General features: G+C 32.8%; 1 protein-coding gene across 1 annotated transcript; it reads left to right on the top strand.

Annotated features, from left to right (window-relative positions):
• The first annotated feature begins 3,665 nt into the window (after positions 1-3,665).
• On the top strand, positions 3,666-6,051 carry LOC134282522 (uncharacterized). Its single transcript, XM_062764924.1, has 4 exons — positions 3,666-5,019; positions 5,213-5,359; positions 5,468-5,576; positions 5,661-6,051. The coding sequence occupies exons 1-4, from the start codon at positions 3,666-3,668 to the stop codon at positions 5,935-5,937; spliced, it is 1,887 nt and encodes a 628-aa protein (XP_062620908.1). The 3' UTR covers positions 5,938-6,051.
• Positions 6,052-10,375: the final 4,324 nt, after the last annotated feature.

Raw genomic sequence — 10,375 nt, 5'->3', positions numbered from 1 at the left:
ATTAAGGATACACCAAAGGTTTCCAAAGGGCAAAATTTAATTTGCTTGTAATTCTTTTATTAACAAAGATAACATATTAAAAGTATATATCATTTGAAAGCTTGTTTAATTTACTATTTATTGATCCTAATTTAAATTTTCATTTTTATCTTATTAAAAAATTATTAATATTTTAATGTAATATTAGTGCATTTATATTTTATAAATCAACTTTTTTGTATTCCACCTCTCAAAGTCAAAATTTTGCCTCAATGTAGATTAAAGATTGAACTTTAAAACCGTATCTCAAATTTTTTATAAATCTTCTTATTCAAAAGTTACATCCATTTGTCTTTCAATGTTACCAGTTTATTAGCCCAATTCTACATTTCCACCAATAATTCAAGAACTGAGCAAGATATCAAAAATCTGAGATACAGTTTTGTGAACACACATTCTGGCCAATTTTCAGAGAAATTGGTCAATAAATAAGGGAGCTGAATCCTTTGAAATAATACCACCAACTGTCTGATCTAACTTTACAGTAGAGGGCAAAAACCCATTACACAACAAAGTCTGCCAAAGCTAGAAATATATGACGCCTTGGAGATTCAGCTTTGGATACCTGTCACTATCCATATTTCCTATGCATATTCACAAGAATGGGAGGTTCTTTTCTTTATTTAGGTGCTTTTAATGAAGTAAAATAGGTTCAATTCTGAATCGGAAAGATTTCCCGGCAAAATGGCAAGAGCTAAGCTCCACCTCCTATTTCATGGTCATTAGTGACCTGTTAGATCTCCTTCCCTAAATCTAGAGTCCCTGTAGTTTAATTACTGATAACCTCTGTGTGGCTAGTGAAGAATTTCCCAAATGGTCACAATGATTTATTGCTCCTTTCAGAAGCAGGCAGTTACAGACCAAATCAGAAGCTTCAATAACGGCACATTCACATGTGTTAGTGTTTATGTTTGATTATAGTTAAATAATTAGAAAACCATTTAATAATCAGCAAGAATTTTTCATGCATTAGAAAGCAGTGATTAGCATTGTTTTCTTAGCCAAAAAATCTCAAAATTGACAAAAATCTTGAAAAAAGCCTTTGATGTATCCTTAATTGAGGAATTTAATTGGAAATTCGCAGTTAACAACTCTTTTGAGAAGCAAGATTAAATAAAGTGCCCCGCCACAGCATGATACGCCCGTCAAATATTGTTCAATAATCATAAATTGGTTAGGATGCAAGAAAATCAGGTAGCCTTGATTAACAGATTGACACAGATTTCAATTATCTATTTTCCATTTCTTATTAGGCCAAACAAAAAAATAACTTTGTTTACTGTTACATGCTGAAATAAAATAGGGTCGGTAGGTAGGAATTTTTTTTTATTTTATTGAATTTTTTTATACACAAAATTAATTCACATGAATTGGTTGAATTACAAAACAGTTTTCCCATTTTATGGTGCCTTAATTACTGTTGTTTGGGCTTGTAATATGGGTGTGAACAATATAATCTTTCTTGCAAACTGCCTTACAACTCAGGGGTGTGCAATTACAAAAAAATTACGTACTAGCCCACAGGCTTGTAACAGCCTCATCAGCAGTAAAGTTACTAGCCCGAAGTGAAAAGTGACCAGTCCAAATATAGGGGCAAAAAATTGTAAAAACTAATATTGTAAAAACTTCATTGTTGAGAAAGTCAGGGTCCTATGCCATTCCTTTTAAAGTTGAAGTTTAAAACTTTTAACAGGTCCAGCACAATGTCTTGATTAAGCTATATGGCTTTATAAAGCTATATATCTTAATAAAGCTATTAAAAATAGCTTTATTAAGCTATTTGGAATGTGAAATATTGAAAAAAAATTCTTAAAAATAAAAACGAGAGAGTCGCATTATGAGTACTTGTCAACAAGTTCACCCGTGCATAAAAAATACTCACTCACTCAAATCAAAGTATAAAAGCGATGCGTGTGGGGCGCTGACCTTAATAAAAAGTTTGTTGTTGACACTGAAATAGTCCAGATTATGGGATTGAAGTGTTTCTGTGATAAAAATGATGAAAACTAACCCTCTGGAACATCAGTAGTTCAATTCCATCCTGGGCGCTCTACACCGGATATGCTGTCTACAACGTAGTTGCAGAAGAAACACGAATAACGGTAATTTATCCGTCATCTTCGTATAAAGTATGGAACCTCATTATCAATATAAATACGTCAAATGAATCGTTTGTATGAAAGTTAAACTAGTAATCAATAAGGGATAATTTTCATTTTAGAAGCGGAATAAAACATTTGTATACTAGAAATATATTATGTTAGTGCATAAATGACAGAAAATGCATAATTTATATAACATATTATTTTATCTCAAGGGAAGGGGGGGTGAGGGTTGGAGGTGTGTTACAACGCGAAATGTAATAACAATGCGGAATGTAATAAACCTTAATTATTAAATTTTGCGTTATTACATTTTCCGTCGATATCAACGCAAAATGTAATAACAAAACATTTAATAACACAGTTATTGGATTGTTACATATTGCGTTGTTATATTTTGCGTCGAGATTGAGCAAAAGGCAAAAATGCAAAATGTAATAACACTTTTTTTTTTCGTCAGCCAGCAGATTTAGTACAATTTTCAATAGTGTAGTGAACGATGAAAATAAAATAAAACAAAATAAAGATATATGCAATTTCTTTCAATTATTAAATTTTATAATATATTGCTTTAATTAGCTACATGTATTTAAAATCAGTTTAATAAATGTTTTAAAATCATAGGTATTGCAAATTAGAAACGTGCATCTGTGGGCAGGGTAGTTTGGGGTATTAACCAGTGTGCTTTTGTTTTTTATAGACAAATGCAATGAATTTTTTTTAAAAGGCTATTTATTTGTACTGGCAGGAGTAAATTATGCACTACGGGAAGGAATTTATTGAAAATGATATCAAACTGTTCAATGCAAATCAACAGCATTGCAAACAAGCAAAAACAAAATTCTCTCTTTCTTTCCATCCAATAATAAAATGGATTGTTTCTGCGTGTCCACAGAAATACAGTAATGAATATACAAAGTAAAAACTCCATCCTATCCCTGACCGGTTCATTTTTCGTATTCCCACTTTTTGAAAATCAGGTACGAAAAGTTAAGATTTCAAATGGGAATAGGTTTAATTTTTGTGTTAAAAAAATAATTGTTATTTTGTCAAATCCATATTTTTGAAGGAAATAAATAATATTTCTCACAAATTTCTGTCTTAAAATCTAAAAAAAAATACAGGTGAATCTAAGAGGGAATGTAATTAGTATAATTATATCGTTAAAACGAATTAACTATCTAAACGTCTATTGTTATTTGCAAGGCTTTTGCAAGTGGGAATAAGTGGAATTGAGATTTTTAAAAAAATTGGGAATTGAATAAAATATGTATTATTGGTTAGAAATTTAATAACACTATCAAAAATATGCCAATCAAAGTTAAATTAATTCTGTATAATTAAGTACATTGTATTCAATATAAATAAAATAAGAGTCATTAAAAGGATACATTTTGCATTGATCTAGACGCAAAATGTAATAACTCAAAATGTTACAATCCAGATTTATTACATTTTGCGCTGTAACAGAGGTGTTTGCAACTGGTATTGGTACAAAATATTTAATTATTTTTTTAGATAACAATGCCAGTTTGTAGCTGTAAAGAACATTCCAACTTTGCAAAAGATGTACCTAATAAAATATACAGACTCTCCAGCAAAAAATTCAAAACATCAGTTGTTGAAGGTCTTGTTAAAAATGGTCATCTGTGCAAAAGGGCAGTATATTTATGCACAGCATGTGCTGCTTACAGCGAGAAATGTTTAATTTCCAACGAAAAAGACGTAGAAAACAAACTGGTTGATCAAGTTATTGATTTAATTAAAAGCAACAACATCTCTGATGAGAATGTGATTAAAATTACAGAAGCTATTGGCAGTAGGGAAAGCAGAAAGATGAAAGACGATTTTAATGAAAACATTTTTACCCAATACAAAAATGTAGATTTTTTAACATCTGCCACTATTGATACGTGGATATGTGAAAGAAACAATGTCATCTCGTCTTTGTTATTGTCACTTTGTGGGAAAAAAATGTGTGACTTATCATCCACAGAAAAAACAAAACTTATATTTGCTATCGAACATTTGTACTCTCTCATATCTGCCAACATAATCATGCCATTTTCTTTTAGTTTGAATCTGTTAACATATTACATGTCAAACAGCAAAACAGTTTGCAACATGTATTCTTCTGCTCATCCCGCTGGGAGTTACTCTTCTGTTTTGAAATGGATAGAAGACCATGCAACAACTCCTATAAGCGTTCCATTTCAGCATGACTTGATAAGTTATTTTGATAACAATCAGGTTTTGGCAAGGAATTGGAGAGTGCGTTATGACGCCAAAGCTATTTTGAGCTATGTAACCACTGTTGTTCACTTTTTTCCCAATCCGACTACAGAGTTACAACTTGTGAACAATTTATCTCCCAGACATTGGTTTTATAACGTTAACATTTCTGACAAGTACAATGCTATTGTCGAATTCATCCATTCCTATGAAAATTTATTCAGATCATTACGTGAAAGTTTCATAGAAAGTAGGATAAGTTGTTTGTTACAACAACAACATCCAGGGCTGAATTGTACAGAGGACATCGTTTGTGACCTTTTGAAAAACAGGAACATGAAATTTTCAGATCACTCTAGAACACAGGTTGATGTATATTCGTTTTTACCACATTCACATACCAGTCCCCCAACTATTCAAATGGGAAATCCCATATCAGTCAACCCTTGTTCCTTTCAATCTGTTCAAGTTGTGTTAGAAAATTTAAAGTGCACTACTGGAATACCCGACCATAGACAGTGGAGTATAGTGGGATGTGATGGGCTCCCCTTCCTCCTGTCTCATAGAATTATTAAAGATAATCCACATCTTCAAGATTTACTCCTTCAGCCTGGACTGGGACATGTTGAAATAAATATGTCCAAAGGTACTATAGCTATAGCTGTCTTCTTATTATTATAAAATTGTTTACAAATTCAAGGAGCCTAAAAAATAAATCAAAGTATCTGTCTCTCTTTTCTTCAAATCCTTTGATTGCTCCCACTTTAATGCATGTTGAAATCAATATGTCCAAAGGCACTATCTATATCCATATATAATTCTATATATATATATTACAGCTGTCATAAAACTGTTATGGCAAGTGATAGGGTTAGATTTGGCTAAACTACTAGGCTACAGATCACCAAAAGCACTGCAGTCCTGCTTAGATGCTAATGATCATCACAAAGCCATGCAGTTTATTGAAATTCTTCTTTTCGGAACAGGTCTGTAAAAAAAATGACAACCATTTTAATAAATAGAAATGAAATCAATATATACATCTTATTTCTGTTTCAAACATAGCTTTAAATATAAGCATATCCTATTCCTAGGAGATGAATTATTGTTCCCCTACGTTTTTCATTGTTCGGAGAGGGAAATGGTACCCTCTGGAAAAGGGTTTTTCGACTGGTGTAAGGAAGTAAAGGATCCAAATTACATGTAAATAACTGAATATTATGAATTAATATGTCTATATAATAAAAGATTTTGTATTAATACACAGTTTACGTACATGTAATGCAGGTTCTTGCTGGAGTCCATATTTACCTATGCACTAGCAGTGTACATGTTTAGAGCCGGCATAAGGCGTAATAACAGTGACGTCATTATGGCCTCCAGACTGAAGTTTTTCCCTCTTTACTTTGGTGTGTCTAAAACAAACTACCAGCAAATCGAGCTATTAGACATCATCATGAGAGTATGTGCACCAACTGAAGTCCTCCAATTCATCCAGGAGCACGAGTCTTTCTCTCGTAAGACAGCATGCCCTAACCCCCAACTGCACAATAATGCCAAATGACGCACTTAAATACTAACTTTATTTCATGTCGATGTTGTAAGGCGATATTTGATTGGTAAATTTTCGTACACTTGATTTGATTGGGTAAAGAACTTTGCGTTTCGTTTTTTCCTCATATGCATATGACATATCATCAAGATGCATAAAATTATGGAGAAACTATGGACATTTTTAAATACAGTATCAATTATGAAGTTTTACCCAAAAATATTTGGTTACATGATATATAAATAAGAAATCCAGATTTAATCAAGGTTGTACGGGGATTTGTTCCAGTATTTATTCCATCCACCCTCAATATTTAAGGGCTAAAGGATGCATGCAATAAGACCCCTTTCTATTTTTTTATATTGAATCTTTTTTCATTCCTATCAATGAATGCAGGAAAATGATTAAAAATTTTCAATAAAATGAATATTTAGAATCTGGGAATGCGAGCAAAGGTGAGGGATGCGATTTTATATTGGAGGCGAAAAACAGACAGGCAAAGAGCTGGCTTCCCAGTGGCGCACCAAAGGAGAAGCATTGGATGCAATGTTGCAGAAATCTAGATAATCTCGAAGATGCAAGTATTTTGCAGACATTTTAATAAAATAAACATTAATAAAAGAAAGAAAACAATATAAAACAAAGTAGGAAGATAATTTTATTACAGAATTTTCTATCTATGGATAGGACATTTAAACTTTGTTTTCTTTAAAATGGCATTTGAAGAGAAATAAAACCCCATACACTGATCATGTACCCAATACCCACATCGGGCACGGTCACACCCAACCCAATGTCCACGTGTCTGTGTTGTCAAACATACATTACAAGTATCGGGCACTTTAGAAGTGATGCTTTCAGTTTGAGTGCATTTGCTTTTGTACACGGCTTTGTCGACCCTTCTCTTCTTGGCAGTCTTATTTGCAGATGATCTCTTTTCTCTTGATTCAGAGTTAGTACATGTATTAGGTGGGAGAAAGGTGGGTTGAGGAGATGGAAACGAAGGAGAGGGAGAGGAAAGAGAAAGTTGTGGGGAGGGTGTTTGTTCTCTGTTAGGAATTTCATGTACCTCCGCTCGTACTACAATGTTAGTTCTGATAGGTTGGGGTGATGGAAAAGAGGAGGTAAGGGGGGAAGTGGAGGAAGAGGAAGTGGGTAAATGAAAGGATGGATGTGAAAGAGGTTGTACTGATACAGACAGAGGGGATGCTGTAGAGGTAGTGGTTGTTGAAGAGGGAGGGAGTGCTGTAGAAGAAGGGGTTGCTGTAGAAGAAGGGGCTGCTGTAGATGAAGGGGTTGCTGTAGAAGAAAGGGGTGCTGTAGAGGGAGAGGTTGCAGTAGCGGAAATAGATGCATTATTTTTGTTAAAGGAAGACATCAAGTGTCGCAAGTCCTGGAAAACAAATCATATATACGAGTACATGTACATCTATATATCATCTTATCAATAAAGCATACACATAAAAAGGTCCTTATTTAAAAGTGTTTATATGTATATATATAAATATATATATATATATATATATATATATATATATATATATATATATATATATATATATATATATATATATATATTTTTTTTTTTTTTTACAAATTTCCATGATTATTTATACCTTTTCATAATAGGCGGAGGCATATACCGATCTTTTTCCGGATGAAGTTTTAATAATGAGAAGAATTTCACTCTTAGTCGTTTCGTGAAAGTTTTTTGCCTGCAATGGAAATTAAAAAAACACCTTATTTTCTTGCTTGTAAAGGAATTATTGGAAGTTGAAATGTATAGCTACAACCCTTCCTCTAAACGAAAATGGTTTCCTATTTAAAGTCCTAATTAGGTACATTTATACTTTGAAATAAGGATTTTAGATTGTCGTAATATTTAAACTACTCTTAAACATTAATCTGTTTTTACAGATTAAAAAGAACATCAAATCACAATTAAACATCAGAGACGGTATGTATATATCTTCTCTTCAGTTTTCTGAACATATTGCACTAGTCTAGCTTATCTAAAATGAAGCAAAAATCATTTTATTTTCATTTCAAACCATTAAATACAATTGATATATATTAAAGGTTAACCACATAACACTTAGCTGTCAGTTGATTGGGGGATCGTAAGTAATATGAAAGAGATATCTGCATGTATTTACCGGGTGTTGCTAAAACGCGGAACGGAAAACGGAACGGAAAGCGGAACGGATTTAACGGAAAATTTTTGTCAAACAAATAACATAGATTCGATATAAATCAGATCAAAAAGAGCAATATTCCTGTTGTAAAAATCATTTCTAATAAAAATTTATTGTAAACTATTATATATTCATGAGTCATACACACCCTCCGTGGAAAAAATGGTACGAAAAGAAATTTGCCCCCCCCCCTTCCATGAAATAGGATTTTCGTGTTTGGGCAAAGGACATATCCCCCTTTTTTTTTGCTTGTCAAATTTGTTGTATGTTGGAAATTTTTTACTGACCCCCTCACCACCCCCTCTTTCTTATTGTTTCCAATGTCAATGTCTGTAAAGACAAAATAACTACTTATGATATTCAGATTGTGCATGCTGTGTTGAATTCGCGAATCATGAAAGGGGGAGTGGCAGTTTAGGGGCCCACAGCCACATTAAAAATTTATTTTTAAACCTTTTGTATATTTTGAACACAAAAAGGGGGCAGACCTATTACAGCTTCTCAGACCTTTCCGATGAGTGGGAAAACAAACTCATTTTTACGGGGTCATTCATATACACCCCCCCAAACATACACACATATGTACCGCAAACAAACATAATTTAACTTCACTGAATGCTAAGATTCTGCATTTTATCTACCATATGAAAGTTTTCCAACTTTGTCTATCCAGAATTTAAATATATAGAAAGCTACTTTATTTTGAATAAAATTTTAACAACCAGTGTGTATAAGAGATGTTTATTCGAGCTTAGCGTAAAGGTTTGCTCTAAACGTAATCTTAATTAATTTTTTTTTTTACATTTTATTTCTCTTACCATGGTTCATCTAGATATCAAATATTAGCCCCCCCCCCCCCCCCAGTCATAACCTTTTCACTACGGAAATGTTCGTTCAAGTTGATTGACATCCTCACAATTTTTGTGAATGTAATTAATGTATATGTTAAGAGTGTAAAAAATATAGTACTGAAAGATGTTGGAGTTATAACTTATCCCCACCCCCCGAATCAAAAAATTGTTTTCTTTTTGTGTTTTATCCCTATCCCCCCTCCCGAATCAAACAATTGTCTTCTTTTTGTGTTTTTGCTTGTCAAATACTTTTCAAGTTCGTTTACCACCCCCTTTTTTAAATTCGATTCTAGGTGAATGCTATGTTAGCGATTTTCGTAAATAGAGACTGAGCATGACAAAATAAACTTGTATTTCATAGTGGGGGTTGAATATGTACAAGATGTATCGTTTATGATAAAATTCGTGTATTTTAAGTGATTTAATCCAAAATAATATGTTCCGTTTTCCGTTCCGTTCCGCTTTCCGTTCCGTTTTCCGTTCCGCGTTTTAGCAACACCCGTATTTACCATTCACAGAGGAATGGAGGAAATTCGGATTAGGAAAAAACGATCGTATTTTGAAGTAAATAAGTGAGGTAGTACTGCAAAATGGATAAGATTAAAGTGATTTAAGAACAGTTGGAGCATGCTGCCTGGAAAATTTTCATTAGTTGGAAATTAAATGGGAAAAAAATAAGTGAAAATACTGTTTGTGTTTCTCATGTATTACATGCATAATTTTAATTATTACTACCCCAAAAAACGGTAGCACCGGGCGTCAGGCGATGCTAGTTGCACACCCCTGCAACTGTCATGCAATGGTAAGCAAATTGCAACGAAATCGATGATGTAGAAATCGAACTCACTGGTTTGTTTCTGTACTTTCAATTTCGATTTCAAAGATGAATATAAAAGTTAAACTGAACCGGCCAGTAACTTCCGGATTTTTACGACGAAAAAAAAAAGTTTGGGTCGGCGATTAAAATTAGGGTCGGTTGGGTAACCGTAAACAAACATATTTTTTTGTTACGCCTTATACATCTCTAAGAGACTTACAGTGTAGGGATTGATTATAACAAATAATACTAGTGAGACATGACTGCAATTTGTCGCAAATATATAAAAATTGAAATATGTTTTTTTTTCAATTAACACATGTATAATTAGTTTTAATCATATTGTACAATACTAATTTAGTTTTAATCATACACTAAAACATCAATTTGTTTTAATTAATTACACCAATTGAAAGATCTTTATCTGGACTAGCCATCAAGAACTCTTAATTAACACAACTATGAGGCCATTTCTTTTTGCCCAACTCCCAAGAGATAAATTAAGATAGCATCTGCACCAGATCTAGAGATGCTCTTAGCTCCTGACAATAAACTCATTAATTTCTCTCTAATTTGACATGCAAATT

This window comes from Saccostrea cucullata, unplaced genomic scaffold (genome assembly GCF_032062105.1).
Source record: "Saccostrea cucullata isolate Sc308-1 unplaced genomic scaffold, CSIRO_AGI_Scuc_v1 ctg297, whole genome shotgun sequence".
In the NCBI taxonomy this organism is placed as follows: domain Eukaryota; kingdom Metazoa; phylum Mollusca; class Bivalvia; order Ostreida; family Ostreidae; genus Saccostrea; species Saccostrea cuccullata.
Note: the sequence above shows the minus strand (reverse complement) of the source record. Positions and strands in the feature narration are given on the sequence as shown.

Coding starts and splice junctions, on each gene's coding strand:
- LOC134282522 (XM_062764924.1), top strand. CDS start 3,666: ATGCCAGTTTGTAGCTGTAAAGAACATTCCAACTTTGCAAAAGATGTA. Junction 5,360..5,467: donor AATTCTTCTTTTCGGAACAG/GTCTGTAAAAAA, acceptor TCCTATTCCTAG/GAGATGAATTATTGTTCCCC. Junction 5,577..5,660: donor GTAAAGGATCCAAATTACAT/GTAAATAACTGA, acceptor CATGTAATGCAG/GTTCTTGCTGGAGTCCATAT.